Raw genomic sequence first — 18,650 nt, 5'->3', positions numbered from 1 at the left:
AACATGGATTGTAAACAATGCACTATTTTAACCACAGACTTTAGCAAGAATAGTACACAACAGTGTTAGTTGGTTGTTTTTTGTTTCCTGAGGAATGTAAATGGGAAATTACTGAGAACTATGAAACACATGACTCAAAAAAGTAAACACTGTGGGCGAACAGTTAAAGCGAAGAAAAAAACGTTATGTTTCATCACTGCAAATATTATGTCAGTGCAGAAATGAGTTTCAAGTTCTTTTAAAGGTTTACTAATAGGCAAAGAATGAGGAAGTAAGTCTGCAAGTCGGTAAAAAATCTGTGTAGTTAAAAATGCTGAAAACAGGACCTTTTAAGATTCGTTTTCCAAGGTAGTTCAACCAGGTGTTTATCTTTTTACTTTTCCTTTATTTGTCCCAGGTGATAATATCAGATAAACATGAGATCTTGATATGGAAAATAAAGTGATTGAAAGCCCTGCGAGTTATTAAGTGGACTTAGTCTTCACAGAGACCTTAGTCAAGCTAAAATAAAAACAAACAAACATAAAAATATAAAAATCAGATGAAAACAAATAAACAATTACCCAACAACTAGCTGTGGATGGATGTGAATCGTTAGCTGCTGAAATGAAAGCAAAACAACAAAAGATATTTTTGGAAACGTAACCATTGGATGATTAGGTCTTAAAAGGCCTGAGTGCTTGTGTGCCCTAGCTTTGCTGTTCCTAGGACTGCACTATGCCGGATAGTGATGCTGGAGTCACTCACCCAAATTGGGAGTCATTGACCCAAGTGCTCTGGTTACCACAGGCACCACTGTTGCCTTCACCCTTCACCGCTTCTCCAACTCTTTTCTTTGCTCTTAGTATTTCTAAAGCATATAGGGCTCAGAAGTGGTTATACCAAATTTGCTAACAAATTATAATATTATGGATAATTCTATCTCTGCATAAATAATGGGACAGCATGTTTACACTCACAGCTCTGAATGACAAGCTTTGTGTTTGCTGGGATTAAAAGTTACTTACCTATGAATGAAGGTACGGAAACTGAAACACAGGCAGCTTTTGTGTAAATATGTGTGATAATACGACAGAATGTTAGTTCCCAGTGGAGAAGTTAGAGACCAGTTCAAAGGATGATAAAAACCTAAAAAGCTGTGAGATGACACAAAAGTATTGATAATGAACTGTTTCAATTTAAAGTCAATTCAAAGTAGCACAGAGTAGAAGAGCTTTGTTCATATGATATAATCAACAGATCACAAAAGAAGTTTAAATAATTCAATCCTTCATCAATAATTGTATTTTTTACTATTCTTGACCTCTTACAGACTCTAAAAGTCGTCAAATGAAAAAAAGAAAAACAGTTAAAGATCAAATAGGTTGCCATATATCCTTTTACCACAACTTACACTGTGTCCAAAAACTTGAGTTGATTAAATGTTTACAGAGTAAGTTAGTGTAGAGGTACATCCTGTATTTTCACTATAACAAAAGCTTCACTATGAAAAAGCATATCCTGCGTCATTCAAGCACAGAAAGACTGAAACCTGAAACCAGAAATGCAAATCCAGAGCAGATTTAGCTGCACCAACATGTAATGTTGATAAACTGTCACAAAGGGAAACTATTTCCATAGACCTTGTTTCTAAATTCCATCAGCTCACCAGGAATTCAGCTGGTATTGCAACACAATAGCTGGACTGTTCACCCGAATAAGCAAATTAAATTGAAAGACTGACAGAGTTTTTGGGCAAGATGTAGCCATTTTGTAGTGTGAAAGATCAAAAGTAATTGGACAAAGAATAAATGAAACATGTCATATAGCACTTGGGCATTTTAGCCACAAGAGAGCGCTGGCTGTCCCGCTTACAGTACATGTAAGGGATGGATCTTTTTAAAAATGTATTTATTTGTTCTTCTGAGTTTATTAAACCTTTTTGGCTAAGTTAATGCCTTCAGTACAACCTTACTCTCAGTGTCTAAATCGTGTAAATATGCAAATGTAAATGGTTGTTTGCAGTTCTTAAAGGAGAGACATTGTAATTACATTGGACATACAATGGCAATAAACTCATTCATTTATTCAATGTAGCTGAAGTGGTGCAGAACTAAATGAGAACCCCATGAACACAGTGTATCATCATGAGTTTTAGAACAAAAACACTGTGCTACTTGGTTGATGGCTATTCACATTTTCCTCTTCTATAGGTGGATATCGTAACATCTCAAAGCAGTGTAGCATCACAATTAAGATGGGAACATCCACAAATGAGGGCCTATGAATGAAGTAAGTGCTGGTGGGATGCATTTCATCTTCTCACCTGCAGCCACAATGGACGATTGCAGGAGCTGGGAGAGGAAAAGGGTACTGGTTAATGAATAGCTGCACCGAGGGGAAACTAAGATAACATCAGGACAATGGTTTTATGGTCACCACCACTGTTTATGCATGCTATGGTTTTATTTACAGAAGGTCATATCACTGCAGAGACAATGACTAATATCCTGAGGGATGTGGATATGGCATCAGGGCATGCTCATGACCACAGGAAGTGTGCCATCTGTGGTGCTCACAGAACTTCGATCTGCCTGAGGTGCAGTACTTGAGTTCAACCCAAGCACTTGAAGCACTCTTTGACTCCAGCTACCAGCAGGGATCTCCTTGGTTCTTCTTTGTATTCCAGGTCTTTATTTAAACTGTTCATCTTCAGCGGTTGTGAACCTGTGAAAGTAAATGATGAAAGCTAAAAATGTTTAAATTAATTGGGCTGTTAAAGTTTTTTTTTTTTTTTTTTTTAGAATTGCCAAAATGTAAAAGCATAACTTGGCTAAAACGTTCTCACCTTTATAGCAAGTTTTATTTTAGATTTGACAAGACATCCACTTTTACTAATTTACTGAATTAAATACTCAGTGTGGTGTTTTTAATGGATGTGCCCCTTGTAATAAACTTGAATGTAAAACAATGACTATACTTTGCAGACATTTCTAACAAACCATGTTTCTAATAGAATCACAGTAAAAACCTTTGAAGTATATGAGTGCTCAAAGTCTCATTTTTCATAACACAATCTGAACATTTTGGGAGCATTTCCACTGCACAATGAATTCAAGCCCACAATTTACCAAAATATGTAACTCGGCCTTTGTGGTCACTAGTTGCTAAAAGTGTGCACCTGGATCACAAAAGGTATAAGGTACTGTAGCTTATGAAACATGGAAAAACAACTTCTACGTGGTGTCGTCAATCCAGATTTTCGGGTGAACTTGTTTTTAAGTTCTGTTCAGAAGGAAATGTCTGTTTACTGTAAAAACAGAGGCCCACATCTACATGCAACCACAAATCGATTCCACAGTTTGACACTAGACTCTTTTTTTAAATCAGGCCTTTAAAAAACAAACAAAAAAACAACCAAAACCTTCTTGTACAATGAACTAGTATGAAACAACTGAGTAATATTCAAAACCATTGTTCATAAAATTGATCAGAGTGAAAAATTCATAAATGCCACATTATAAAATGCAGGTTTAAGTTTTCGCTCAATTGTTCAATAACAAATTCATGAATACACGAGTTAAGGTTTGGTAATAAACCTTTTATTTTATTAGCCAATGTGTGATGATACACATTATATTACAGTAACTTAGATATTTACATACATTCTGTTAATATCAGAGTTAGAAAATTAATTAATTTGCTTGTTTACCTGAGAGAGGGGAAAAAATAATTGCAGCATCTCAAACTTCTAAAACAAAACCCATTTTCAGGTGAAGACTTAGATTTTCTTGCTAACGTTTACTTTTTTATGTGGTTACTGAAATGGACAAACAAAAGCAAGTAAAAATGTTGATCGAACTGGACAGTTGCTGTTTGTTAAAGCTGTATGAATAATGTACATCACTGTCAAGACCTGTTCAAGTACAGGTTTCCAAAGCAACGATACCTTTGCTTCATGCGAAATTAATAATTAACTGGTGAAATGTGAGTCCTTTCCCTTTATTTATTTGGCAAAATAAAATATTCTTGATAAGAGTGAGGAAACACAAAGGTGTCCTAGTAGATCAATGACTGGATTAAGCAGAGGAGACTTTTTTTTTTCCCCCCCTCACACGCACTTTTTTTTTTTTTTTTTTTTAAATGAGAACACCTCTTTGTGCTTCATCACTCACAGAATGGCATAAAACATACAAATAAAGTGTCCCGCACTCCAAAACAAAACAAAAAAAGAAAAGAATCTACTTTTGGAAGCTTCTTCCCTTGAATCACAATCCCAGTGAAGTTCCAGTGTGACACATACAGTATACACCTACACACCTTAAAGAATACCTCTTCTCTGTAAACATCCATCACAATCTGAAGCCTGACCTGATTTTCCTGAAGTGTGTTGCATTAAACAGTAGGCGAGTCACAGCTTTTTCACATAGTCAGGAATTATTCGGCTGCTTTTAAGTTGTATCTCCTTTTGATGTTGCCTCCAAACAATAGATTTGGATGAATAGGAATATATGTGCGGCTCATGTTCAAGTTTTAGCAATGTGGCTTTGACACAGTGTCTCAGAAATAAACTTGTCATTTTGGATATAGAGACTGAGGTGGTTATTATACACTCCTCCTTCCCTTTGAGACAATCTACACACAGCTGCCTTTTTTTTTTTGCATTAAAGGGAACAGTACATCGAGTCTTTTGCTGTACAGGAATTTCCTGTTTTGACTGAAATTTCTTTTAGGCTTTAAAAAAAAAAAAAAAAAAAAAAGCAGCTCATTTTTTAATGCAAGCAGCTTATGCCATGAAGCGATAATACAGCGGACTATCTTGGAAGCTGTATTCCTGCTTGATGTGCTGGAGCACACCACCCTCTTGTAACCGTGTCCCGTAGAGTACTGCCTCGCCACGGTCCTGAGCTAAACCAACCTGCAGAAGCCACTCAACAAGTTCACAGCCAAGAAAACAGTCCACCATAGTCTTCTTTCCACACCTGAAAGTCAAAAGAAGAATTCACCCAAAGGATAGTTGTCTGTAAAAGGAGCCACAAGAAACAGAGGAGCAGACAGAACCCACACACAGAAAAATGACTGAATCAGGAATAATTTTGTTTTGAAGGTATTGTGGTTTGTGAGTCACCGAGCATCAGCAAAGGTTTGCCTAGACATTACTGGAAAACGCATTTGTCATCAGTGTTCAACCAGAGCAGTGGTCAGTAAGACAATGTGCTCTCACCTTCTCTTTTTAACAATGTCATGAAAACACTGCTGCTTGTGGTATTTGGTGAACTGGGTGCAGGTCATCCTGATCTCCTCAGGTAAATCACTCTGTGGCTGCTCTTCTTGTTTTCCATACCACAGACTGTATAATCTAAACACAGAACAAAATTAAATCAGCGGACACCGTAATATAATGTAAACATAGTCTATTGTGCATTTGCTATATTCATTGTACACTCACTGGCTGCTTTGTTAGGTACACCTGTTCAACTGCTCATTAACCCAAATGTCTAATCAGCCAATCACATGGCTGTAGCCTAGTGCATTTAGGCACGTAGACATGGTCAAGAGAACAAGCTGAAGTTCAAACTGAACATCAGAATGGGGAAAGAAAGGTGATTTAAGTGAATTTGAACGTGGCATGTTTGTTGGTGCCAGACAGACTGGTCTGAGTATTTCAGAAACTGCTGACCTACAGGGATTTCCTTCACAATCTGCTCAAAGAAGTCCTGCCGTTAATTAATGCTTCAATCTTAAATATGATCAACTCATCTCTAATAATCGGCTATGTACCACAGGCCTTCAAGCTGGCTGTAGTTAAACCTTTACTTACAGTGGGGCAAAAAAGTATTTAGTCAGCCACCCATTGTGCAAGTTCCCCCACCTAAAATGATGACAGAGGTCAGTAATTTGCACCAGAGGTACACTTCAACTGTGAGAGACAGAATGTGAAAAAAAAATCCATGAATCCACATGGTAGGATTTGTAAAGAATTTATTCGTAAATTAGGGTGGAAAATAAGTATTTGGTCACCTCAAACAAGGAAAATCTCTGGCTCCCACAGACCTGTAACGTCTTCTGTAAGAAGCTTTTCTGTCCCCCACTCGTTACCTGTATGAATGGCACCTGTTTGAACTCATCATCTGTATAAAAGACACCTGTCCACAGCCTCAAACATTCAGACTCCAAACTCCGCCATGGCCAAGACCAAAGAGCTTTCGAAGGACACCAGGAAAAGTATTGTAGACCTGCACCAGACTGGGAAGAGTGAATCTACAATAGGCAAGCAGCTTGGTGTGAAAAAATCAACTGTGGGAGCAATCATCAGAAAATGGAAGACATACAAGACCACTGATAATCTCCCTCGATCTGGGGCTCCACGCAAGATCTCATCCCGTGGGGTCAAAATGATCATGAGAACGGTGAGCAAAGATCCCAGAACCACACGGGGGGACCTGGTGAATGACGTGCAGAGAGCTGGGACCAAAGTAACAAAGGTCACCATCAGTAACACACTACAACGGCAGGGAATCAAATCCCGCAGTGCCAGACGTGTTCCGCTGCTGAAGCCAGTGCATGTCCAGGCCCGTCTGAAGTTTGCCAGAGAGCACATGGATGATACAGCAGAGGATTGGGAGAATGTCATGTGGTCAGATGAAACCAAAGTAGAACTTTTTGGTATAAACTCAACTCGTCGTGTTTGGAGGAAGAAGAATACTGAGTTGCATCCCAAGAACACCATACCTACTGTGAAGCATGGGGGTGGAAACATCATGCTATGGGGCTGTTTTTCTGCCAAGGGGACAGGACGACTGATCCGTGTTAAGGACAGAATGAATGGGGCCATGTATCGTGAGATTTTGAGCCAAAACCTCCTTCCATCAGTGAGAACTTTGAAGATGAAACGAGGCTGGGTCTTCCAACATGACAATGATCCAAAACACACCGCCCGGGCAACAAAGGAGTGGCTCCGTAAGAAGCATTTGAAAGTCCTGGAGTGGCCTAGCCAGTCTCCAGACCTCAACCCCATAGAAAATCTGTGGCGGGAGTTGAAAGTCCGTGTTGCTCGGCGACAGCCCCAAAACATCACTGCTCTCGAGAAGATCTGCATGGAGGAATGGGCCAAAATACCAGCTACTGTGTGTGCAAACCTGGTAAAGACCTATAGTAAACGTTTGACCTCTGTTATTGCCAACAAAGGTTATGTTACAAAGTATTGAGTTGTATTTTTGTTATTGACCAAATACTTATTTTCCACCCTGATTTACGAATAAATTCTTTACAAATCCTACCATGTGGATTCATGGATTTTTTTTTTTCACATTCTGTCTCTCACAGTTGAAGTGTACCTCTGGTGCAAATTACTGACCTCTGTCATCATTTTAGGTGGGGGAACTTGCACAATCGGTGGCTGACTAAATACTTTTTTGCCCCACTGTAAAAAGCCACCCAGATGTCTTAGCAAATTATAGGCCAATCTCCAACCTTCCTTTCATATCAAAAATCCTTGAAAGAGTAGTTGTCAAACAGCCAACTGCTCATCTGCAGAGGAATGGCTTATTTGAAGAGTTTCAGTCAGGTTTCAGAGCTCATCACAGCACAGAAACAGCTTTAGTGAAGGTTACAAATGATCTTCTTATGGCCTCTGACAGTGGACTCATCTCTGTGCTTGTCCTGCTAGACCTTAGTGCAGCATTCGATACTGTTGACCATAATATCCTATTAGAGCGATTAGAACATGCTGTAGGTATTAGAGGTACTGTGCTGCAGAGGTTTGTATCATATCTATCTAATAGACTCCAATTTGTGCATGTAAATGGAGAGTCCTCTTCACACACTGAGGTCAATTATGGTGTTCCACAGGGTTCAGTGCTAGGACCAATTCTGTTTACATTATACATGCTTCCCTTAGGCAGTGTCATTAGAAGACATAGCATACATTTTCACTGCTATGCAGATGACATCCAGCTCTATCTATCCATGAAGCCAGATAACACACACCAATTAGTTAAACTGCAGGAATGTCTTAAAGACATAAAGACCTGGATGGCCGCTAACTTTCTGCTTCTTAATTCAGATAAAACTGAGGTTATTTTACTCGGCCCTGAAAATCTTAGAAATATGGTATCTAACCAGATTCTTACTCTGGATGGCATTACCTTGGCCTCCAGTAACACTGTGAGGAACCTTGGAGTCATTTTTGACCAAGACATGTCCTTCAATGCACATATTAAACAAATATGTAGGACTGCTTTTTTCCATTTGCCCAACATCTCTAAAGTTAGAAATATCCTGTCTCAGAGTGACGCTGAAAAACTAGTTCATGCATTTATTACTTCTCGGCTGGACTACTGTAATTCATTATTATCAGGATGTCCAAACAACTCCCTGAAAAGCCTTCAGCTAATCCAAAATGCTGCAGCAACAGTACTGACAGGGATGAGAAAGAGAGAGCATATTTCTCCTGTATTGACTTCCCTTCATTGGCTTCCTGTTAAATCCAGAATTGAATTTAAAATCCTGCTCCTCACATACAAGGTCTTAAATAATCAGGCCCCATCTTATCTTAAGGACCTTGTAGTACCATATCACCCTATTAGAGCACTTTGCTCTCACACTGCAGGCTTACTTGTTGTTCCTAGAGTATTTAAAAGTAGAATGGGAGGGAGAGCCTTCAGATTTCAGGCCCTTCTTCTGTGGAACCAGCTTCCAGTTTGGATTCGGGAGACAGACACTATCTCTACTGTACAATATAAAGCGCCTTGAGGCAACTGTTGTTGTGATTTGGTGCTATATAAATAAAATTGAATTGAATTGAACAATCATCTTTAAGGTCCGAATGGTCTGTAAAAATATCCAGTAAGCAGCAGTTCTCTGGGTAATAATGTCTTGCTGATGTCAAAGGTCAGAGGAGAATGGCTAAACGGATTCAAGCTCATAGGAAGGCAAAAGTTACTCAAATAACCACTCACAACCACCAAGATTTGTGAGAAAGCATCACTGAATGCCCAACACATTGAACCCTGAAGCAGACAGGCACCAATCTTGTCAGCTAAGAACAGGAAACTGAGGCTACAATAAACACCAACTCACCAAAATTGGACAATTGCGAGTTATTTGCTGCCACATTCAGATGGCAGAGTCAGAATTAGACATAACCACCATGAAAGTATGAGTCAATCCCGCTTTGTATCAAAGGTGTACGGTGGTGCTGAAGTAATAGTGTGGGGGATATTTCTTGTCTTTCGGCTCCTTACTACCAACTGAACATTGTCGCTGAACCTGGTGGAATGGGAGATTTGCGTCATGGATGTACAGCCGACAAATCTGAAGCAACTGTGTGATGCTATTATTTCAGTTTGGAGGAAATCTCTGAGGAATTTTTCCAGTGCCTCGTTAAATCTATGCTATGAAAAATTAAGGCAGTTAAGAGGACAAAAATGAATCCAACCTAGTAAGGTGTAACTAATAAAGTGGCCAGTGAGCATATAAACCAGCAGGTAAATTTGATTTACCTGCATAAGACTGAAAGCAGTTCTGATGGGAAAAATAAAGTCCAACTTTTACTAGTAAGGTGTACCTAATGAAGTGGCCAGTAAGTGTCTAAAAATGTCTGAATGTGCTTTATAATTTGGCAGTTTCATATAAAAGCCATTTACCTCTTTTTAAACGGCAGTAAAATCAAATGTTTGTCCAGCCCAAAAAGAGCAAAGGAGAGAAGTCCCTGTCAACAGGAAAAGAGAAGCATGACTTTAGTGCTGTGGGTGTGAGTATACAGTCATGAATAGGTAACAGGATATTTCTAACACAAACCTGTCCATAGTTGACCACAGCACAAAAGAAGAGCAACTCCAAGTAGAGTCTACCAGGATTGTGGTTAAAGAGCAGCCACACGCAGCTGGACAAATTCTGTGAAAACAGGATGTAAGAAGACCTTTGAACTAGAAATAGTAACTAACGCTGTTCACTGAACCAGCTTGTAGAACCAGCTGAGTGGACCTTCATTAAAACAAAAAGAGTCCCTCCCTCGTATGCCTGCAGTGAATAAGTGAGATCAAATTATATGTTTTAAAACTGGCTTCAGCAATAAGGAAAAGCTTTTAATTTAAGCCCAGAATCAGTAATTTCTCATAATATACAAAAAGGAACTACATGGCAGCTGACACATGAAAGTATACCAAAGCATCTACCAGCAATACCTAGTATCTTTTCTTGTACTTTCAGTTTTTTAATCTAGATGTCCCTAATACACTATTTTAAGATTTCTTCGTACAGTAATAAAAATATATAAAATTCAATGTAACAGTAAATAAAGAGCCAGACGCATGACTTTTCTAATGGGGTCTCTGAATGTGTTTCTTAAAGTCTTCCAGTGACAGGAGTTGGAAATTACACAGCTCAACCATTCGTATCTGATTTGGTTTGAGATGCACTAAATATAATAATGCAGGCGGATGAAGGCTGACTTCATGTCACTGTAGAACTGAAAGGTGGTTGTTTACTCACAGCAAGCAGGCTGACAGTCAGAAGCAGACACATGAGCACATGACGGGCCACTTGTCTGTCTGCAACCTGTTGGAGCTCCTCCACTTGGACAAGGAGGCAGTCTGTGGACTCGCACCTGCTCTCACACTGACCTGAGGGGGGCAGCGAAACAAATAAGGAAATAATTAAACCTGATAAATTACAAGAATATTCAGTTTGATGCTCATATACTATAAAATGAACTAAATCCTACTGCTTTTTGAAGTCTCACAATAAAAACACTAATGTCAGTTTCTTATCAGTGCAGTACCTGCTTGTGTGGCTGGTGTGCTGCTCATATCTGCACTGATGATCATGTCAGGCAGGGGCTGGGTTGGTGCACAGTCACATACGAGGCATGCTGATAAAGTAAAAAGAAATATTTGGAAGCAATTCTCAGCTTATCTCATTTTACACAGGATGCAGATATTCAATAAAATACAAGTTCCAGGAAAGTAAGTAAAGTACTTTCACTGACTATGAATAATGCATATGAAAATACAGTCCCCCCAAAAATACTAGTGACAAATATTTTTGCTGATACAACACAAGTACTTACAACACAAGATAATAAACTCTTGTATTGAATCATTCAAACAGTTTCTCTTCACTACTTGCAGAACTGGTTTGCAAGTTTGCAATAATGTGTCTTGCTTACTGGAACTATGACCATGAATCAGTGGCATGTAGCAAAACAAAAGCACTGCATCGAACTTGTTCCTTTCTGACACTCCTTTCTCAGCATTAACCAGCTTCCTTGCTGTAGAGAATTGTGTCTTCAGTACGTCCTTGGGGAAAAAAGATTTTTTTTGTGTGTGTATTTTGCTTTTTGGTAACTGCAGAGACTTTGTCTACGTGATTAACTGAAACCTTATCTGAGAGGAAGGGGTTGCACTGTGCGGCAGTATACTGTAGAAAACTAGTAGATAAGGGTTAATTTGAACTTTGGATTTCCAGTCCAACTTGGCTGTAAACAACTGACATCTCTATGTGCATGCTCAAGTCTTGATCAGGAGATTTAAATTATAACATCTCGCTTCAGACATCTGGCAAACCAGAACGCACCTTGATCTCTTGGTGGGGGGTCAGTCTCAAACACGGTCTGGTTTTCGGGTTCATTTTCAATCAAAGGATCTTCTGGAGAGTCAAATGAGTTCACCTCTTCAGTTTGGACATTTTGGGCCCAGCTTCCTCTGCTGAGACACACAAGAGAGCCTCCTCCCAGGAATATGCTGAAGGCAACTACAAATGTGGTGCAGATTATCTGAAAGAAAACATCCAAATTGTATACAGGTTGTATTTCATTATCTGTAATTTCATGGCAGAAAACAGGAAAATGACTTCGCCGGGTATTATTACCTGTCCTCTGCCATAGAAGAAAGCTGCATCAATGACTCCAAACATTTTTTCCCCACAAATGAGCAAAACTGCAGCTATTAAAGCTGGAATCCTGCAACCATAGATACAACAAATTCAGTCACAGTATTAAAATATAAAAACCAGGTCAATGGGATTACCCTGAACAACGTGCATGACACTTGGTTGCAGATATACATTTTTTTACTATTTAATTTTAAGTGAGTTGGTGTCATGCAAAATCACATTATATTATGATATATTCATTCATTTACATTGTTGATTGCATCATGAATGTCAGTCTAAACCAAAGTGACGTGTTTTCCAGTCTGTGCACATTCCTCTTACCCCCAGCCCGCAATGACCAACATGCCCGGTGAAACTTTCAGATCCTCAGACTTCAAGAGCACAAGTGAGAGTGCTATCAAACCTTAAAACAACAAAACATCAATTTCAAAATTTGTAGTCACACTACAGATACATCTCACCAGTATGAACCAACATGAATTAGTTCAATGTAGGTTTCCTGTGGTAGATGGTAGTGTGCGTACCTGGCCATATAAAAGTGCTGTAGAGTGAGGTACATAATAAGGTGAAAGTCAGGACCTGACCAATGAAGTTATTTTCCTTCACTACGAAGTTCCACAAGATCATCCCAATGCAAGTCAGAACCTACAGAGAACAAAATAACAAATACAGGCACTTAGTCATTTTTGAATGCCCACAGGTGAGTTCCTTCATATAGATATGATTTATATGATTTACTTAATCATTAGACATATTAGACATTAATGGTGCTATTAGTTTTTCATGAATGCAATACCATGCTTACCTGTGCAAAGAAAAGGTTAACTGTAAACAAGTGAGGCAGCCTTTTGAATTTTTTACTTAAAAACATGACGGCAATAGTCCACACCTGTGAGAGAAAACATGGATTGTAAATTATCTATTATTGCAAAGACAAAGACTTTACCAGAAATAGTACACTAGTGGTGACTGGTTGTTCATTTTCTGAAGAAAGTAAACAGGAAATTACTGAGAACTATGAAACACATGACTAAACAACAAGCACTCTGAGGGAGCAAACTTCCATCAAGACAGTTTATTCTCTGGGCAGTATCTACTTTTAAGCAGATAGTATTATATCTCGAAGAAAAACATTTTTGTGAGAGTAAGTAATAGATACTAGGTAGTAGGTAATTTATAACCTGAGCTTATTATGTAACATTATACAAGAGTATATTTCTAACTTAATAGGCAGCACATTCTCTTTTCTTTAAAGCTACAAAGGTTTTATCTTTAAAACTTTTCTTTCAATGTGAAAAAAGGCAGATGCCAAGTAAAAAGTGAGATCACAGGTCTAATGTGAAATTTGGATGCAAGCTATCATTTGACATTTAGAATTCACATATACCAGTATCATTTCCTGTTGCCAATACAAACAAAGGCAGCAGATATGCAGGCATACTTTTAAAGATAAAGGGCATTTTTTGAAAGTTTGACCTTGGATAAGTGATCAAAGGTCCAAGATAACATGGTATTTAGAATCCCCATATGCCAATATGTAGTCAGTACAACATACTGGCATATAGGGGTTAAGGAGCAGAGATGAGTATATGGGTTACACGAAAAACTTCCAAATCTTCAAATGATTGTTCCATACAAATGTGGCACACTTTGATCATGTGACCCCACTCTACACTCCTACAACACTTCCAAAAATGTAATCTCCTTGGTGGATGTTTAAAAAAATGGAAACATTGAAGGGAAACAATAAAAAAAGAAAACAATGTTGTTTAATCATTGCAAAAAGATAATCGTGGCAACAAGTTTCAGGTTCCTTAAAAGATATATCAACAGGCAAAGAATGAGGAAGCAACTCTGCAAGTCACTAAAACATCTGTCTACTTGCATATCCTGTTAGTGGCATAGACTTTTAAGGTTAGTTTGCCAATGTGGTTTAAACATCTACAAAGACTGCCTGCATCTCTAATTTACTTGTCCTGAATGGTAGAACATCAGAGCAGATAAACAGGAGATGAGTATTAATAAAGCTGACCTTAAAAAGAAAATACAGTCAGTGAGCGCCCTGTGCGTTATTAAGTAGAGGCAACTTTGAGTTCACTATGACCTTAGTTCCCATCCACTGAGATACATTTAAACAGTGATCAGCTGATAAAGAATAGATGATTAGTCAACTAGCTGTGACTCACCAGTGCAACTAAGCTCACGATGCTTATGTTGAAACTGACGTTCTGCAGTGAATTCATTAAACGCTGAGGATCCGTCCAACGGATCGTGAGTAACCAGGCAGAAACATACATTATTGGAGCTGAGAGGAAAGTGCTGATCACCATCCCAGCAGTTACCTGTCAGGAATCAGAACAAAGAAAGCATGCACAGTGAGTTAGAGAGAGAAAGCACAAGGTAGATGGTATGTTGGCAGGAAGCTGTAAAGAACTCACAACTTCTAGCTCTGCGTTATAATAAACGGCATAGATGGCCACACTCGGTGCAGTGGGAAACACTCCATAAAGAAAGGCGTAATCAGAGAGGCTGGAGTGGTTCAAAGCGCTGGTGTTGCGTTTGTCCAACAGATCCACCATGTCCTTACAAATCAGGGGCATTAGTAACCTGAAAGCCAAATCAAGTCATGTACCATTACCTGAAGCTTTATTTAACACTGATGTGAAATGCAGTGTAACTATACAAACTTTACATGCACTGACTAGCATGCTGTGCCTGAGACTACTTAATATGTCATCTATTTGATAACAGCTTTTGGTCAGAGAAAGGTCTGACTCATCTAAAGCATCAGCACAAAACAACATGGTGGGAGCACTTTGAAAAGCCTGAACATGCTGACTCTCTCTAAACTTCCATAGTACACCTCATAAAAATAAGACAAGGTTGTCTGATAACACTAATATCGCCCTCTTCTAGAAAATCAAGTGCAATAAAAATCTAAATTACTTCCACTCACAGTTTTGCTGTAGTAAGTAATATCAGTGTCACCACTGTAGATTTGGTTAATTTCCCCAACTGGCCCACCATGGACAGGCCCAGGTAGAACAGAGCTGCTCCCCCGAAAGAGTTAGCCAAGCCATCCACAAACTGAGCCATGAAGACGGGAATGGTTTGGTGCAGCACAAAGTGGGCAATGATGCCGATAACAACCATAAATACTATGGGGTTCTTTATGACCTGTAAAACTACAACTCCCACAATCACTACTTTGCTCTGTTGATGGTTCCCCTGATCCTTCCACTTCTGGATCTCACAGAGGGCAAAGCCGATGGGATTGAGAAACATCAGGGACACAGGTGCCACCAGGTAGATATACTGGAGGTACTCTGGATATGTACTCTGGTACAGGGCTTCAACTGTGGATGAAGATAAAGCAAAAAAAATAAAAATGATGAAGAAATGTGTAAAAGGTTTAAAACAAAACCGAGCTGGATACCTACAAAATGTTATACAGTAGTTTGTAGTAAAATTAAGAAATGTGAGTGTGCTGCATCATGAACAGGTGATCATAACTCCTATCACTGCAATAGCTTGATTCTATTTCTGACTTTAAGCATAAAGCAGAAAATCAGGCTTAATCTGAAACATCCCAGAAGGAAGACAGTGGATGGAAGTGCTGAAGTGAGTGCAAAACAAAAAGCATCTCTGGCCACGTAAACATTATATAATTAAATATTAAAGATATACAGTTAATGCTAGTCAGTTAATTTGAACTTAAATTGACTTTTTCAACTGGGTGCAGTTTTGATTCACATTATATCTACCACTCTATTTATTTATTTATGGATGAACTTGATGTGAATAAAAGAAAAGCCGCAAAAGCAGTGATATCAAAATCTGTTTGCTAACAAATAATAAAATCCTGGGGAACTGAACTCTGAGTATGATGGATGGGCAAACAATGGGACAACATGTTTACACGTCACAGCTCTGAATGACAAGCTTTGTGTTTGCTGGGATTAAAAGTTACTTACCTATAGGGTATCCCAAAGCAAAATCATTGCTTTGGGTAGCAAAAATTGAGAAGAGCCCAGCCTTACTGTAGCGACTGACGGGGCTGGCTACTATCAATGTGAGGATGCAGACGAGGAAGAACACGCACACTTTGGCGATGAGGATGCTCCAGAGAAATGGCCAGATGACATTACCAAAGTCCAGCAGCACCATGTTCTTGAACAACAGTGCTGGAAGAGCAAACTTGGAAACAAAACTCCCCAATCCTTTGGCCTGGGTGGAGGTGATAATGTTTGCCCTCCCTGCGATGTACCCGCACAAAATGATCCCAAAGCATTCCAGGAGAGCCGGGAAGAGCCTGTCGATGGACATGCTGGAGGACAGGGCAGAGGAGTCCAGCTCCTCAGATGAAAAGTTGAAGCTGCGGCTTCTTTCCGGTGCCTCCATCATTATGTTGACCCTCCCTCTGCCGCCAGCTGTCATGTCTGGTTTGCCGTAACGTTAATCCCCTCCTCCTCACCAGTAGGCACTGTCAGTCACTAGAGACACTGAGGAAAACTTTCACTTATAACCTTTAAAATCACCGGTTCAGCTGTAATCTCATTACACACGTAGAGCTAACTACGTCAGTTAACCGAAATAATATCGTATATTAACAAGACTGCTTTTAGAGAGGTTTTAACGTTGTTTACACATAGTTAAAAATCACTGCAACCGATATAACTTGTATATATCTTTTTAATAATGCAGTCTCACCTGTCTGGCAGCGGTTGAGCACCCATGCGCTAGTCATATTTAGGTAGCCGTCAGTTAGCCAGCGAGCTAACGTGAAGCTGGAGGCAGATACTAATCAGAGCTTCTTACCGATCCAAACTTCGCCTTCCACCTTTACTAACTTCTTAAAAATAACTTGACACTAGCGCTCTTCTTACTGTTACGTGACCGCGTTGCTTAGTATCCAACCCACAAGTTTCATTAGCCATGATTTGTCAACACATCTCAACCAATCACTTTTCAAGATAGTGAAAAGAGGCGTGGCGTAGCGCCTTCTTTCTATCCTTTTCGAAAACAACGTAAATACGTATAAGAGACGAAAGATGGCATAACTATGACCACTTATTTCCGCAGTGCTGACAGACAGGCTTGAAGGATGCATTTTAACCCAAACATAAACTTAGTAAAAGTTTAGTTTACCAGACGCCTACCTAAATTTAAACTGCTTAAAAACTTTAAAGTCTGGAAAGCCCCTGTACGGGGAAATTCAACCGCCACCTCACAACAGCCAAGTATGGTAGAGTATTGTCTACAAGTCACATGACCAATCATCGCTACGAAAGACTGAAGACTGTCTTAAATGACTAAAAAGCATTTAAATGCTAATTTTCAATTAAGTAAAAGTTTTGTGAAAAGGGTGTATCTGCATGTTATGCCAAATTATAGTTTTAAAAAGGCTTTAATCTAAAAATGACGAGAACCACAGTTATCATCATAAAAATGATGACAGTGATGGAAAATGTTAACATTCAGCCCTTCTCACGTGCTGAATGGAAGGATCCTGTTTTGTCTCCATATAATCTTTTAATACAAGATATACTTAACTGTACGAGTTATCTTTTGCATGAAATGTTCTGTCTTCTGTGATCATAAATCTTTCTGTGTTTTTTGTTATTCTTGGTCACGAACTATGCAGACTTTTGTTGCAGTTGCATGTTAGTCAGAATGGTGAGTGTGGTTCAAGCTGTCAGGAAGGTAGATATAACTAAAACTATCCCTTGTAACAACCAAGGTATGTAGAAAAGCGTCTCTGAATGCACAAAACATTGAACTCTGAACCAGATGAGAGCCATTCCTGTCAGCTAAAACACTGAAAAACATGCAGGTGAAAAATCTGCACCAACTGTGTGACGCTGTCATGTCAACATGAACCAGAATCACTTAGGATTGTTTCCAGCACCTTGCTGTGGACCCAGTAGCAAATTGTAAAGCAAGGAACAGGGGAGAACAACATCTCTAGTATTACATTCATGCACCTGTCAAATAACTGCTGTGAACTGAGGAGCCAAGAGCTAAGTAAGCATGTAAAAGCACATTACAAGTAAAAGTGGACAGGTACAGAATCTGCATTTTTTACTTGTACAGCTGCTGTTATTGTGTATATATTTATTTATATTTAGATTTCTTCATACATTCTTATATAGTTCTATATTGTGTATTGTGTATTTTGTTGTACAGTTATTTTATTTTCAACTTTAATTTATATATTTATCTTTATCTTATTCTTCCCAGTTAAATTTACCCTTCATTCTAATTTGTGTTGTACAGTTATTTCATTTTTAACCTTAATTTATATTTTATTCCTTCCTAGTTAAATTTACCCTTTTTAATTTTTCATATTTATTTCCTATCTTATTCATAGCCTTTTCCTTTTTTGTTCTCTTTAGGTCACGAGCAGTTGTCCAAGCATTTCACTACATATCGTACTGTGTATGACTGTGTACGTGACAAATAAAATTTGAATTTGAATTTTGATTTGCATTAATATTTGAATTTCAAATAGAGAGTTGACATAAGGTGTACAGTGTAAACAGTGACGTGGGAAACAAAAGGCAGAAGTGCTTCAGAAAAATAAGTCTGACTTATAATAGTGACACGATTATAAATCAGACCCTCGTGCTTTAAACTTAGGCACAATTAACACAATTACCAGCTATAATTTGATTATAGCTTTTATGATTCTAACATGTACCATTTGATATTAAAGACATTCAAATATGCTCCAGAAGTTGTCAGTCTGCCGTGTGCTGCTACGTACATTAGCTAGA

The 18,650-nt window shown here is 38.8% G+C and overlaps 1 protein-coding gene across 1 annotated transcript; it reads right to left on the bottom strand.

Annotated features, from left to right (window-relative positions):
- Positions 1-4,700: 4,700 nt before the first annotated feature.
- Positions 4,701-17,049, bottom strand: LOC146651127 (lysosomal cholesterol signaling protein-like). Its single transcript, XM_085384337.1, has 16 exons — positions 16,585-17,049; positions 15,849-16,376; positions 14,831-15,230; positions 14,313-14,481; positions 14,061-14,216; positions 12,680-12,763; positions 12,399-12,519; positions 12,196-12,277; positions 11,851-11,941; positions 11,557-11,755; positions 10,763-10,852; positions 10,474-10,604; positions 9,781-9,876; positions 9,627-9,691; positions 5,204-5,338; positions 4,701-4,961 (listed from the first exon to the last, which is right to left on the bottom strand). The coding sequence occupies exons 2-16, from the start codon at positions 16,309-16,311 to the stop codon at positions 4,766-4,768; spliced, it is 2,478 nt and encodes an 825-aa protein (XP_085240463.1). The 5' UTR covers positions 16,312-16,376; positions 16,585-17,049; the 3' UTR covers positions 4,701-4,765.
- Between the last annotated feature and the right edge of the window lie 1,601 nt (positions 17,050-18,650).

This window comes from Rhamphochromis longiceps, linkage group LG16, assembly GCF_057381845.1.
Source record: "Rhamphochromis longiceps isolate RC_006_pf linkage group LG16, R_longiceps_female_GT1.1, whole genome shotgun sequence".
In the NCBI taxonomy this organism is placed as follows: domain Eukaryota; kingdom Metazoa; phylum Chordata; class Actinopteri; order Cichliformes; family Cichlidae; genus Rhamphochromis; species Rhamphochromis longiceps.
Note: the sequence above shows the minus strand (reverse complement) of the source record. Positions and strands in the feature narration are given on the sequence as shown.

Bases quoted from the DNA above. Each gene is read 5' to 3' on its own strand.
- LOC146651127 (XM_085384337.1), bottom strand. From the start codon at position 16,311: ATGACAGCTGGCGGCAGAGGGAGGGTCAACATAATGATGGAGGCACCG. The intron at 14,482-14,830 runs GTGAGTGGAAGT...TTTGGCTTTCAG, and splicing joins TTACTTACTACAGCAAAACT to GTTACTAATGCCCCTGATTT. The intron at 10,605-10,762 runs GTACTGCACTGA...TGCCCCCCTCAG, and splicing joins CACACCAGCCACACAAGCAG to GTCAGTGTGAGAGCAGGTGC.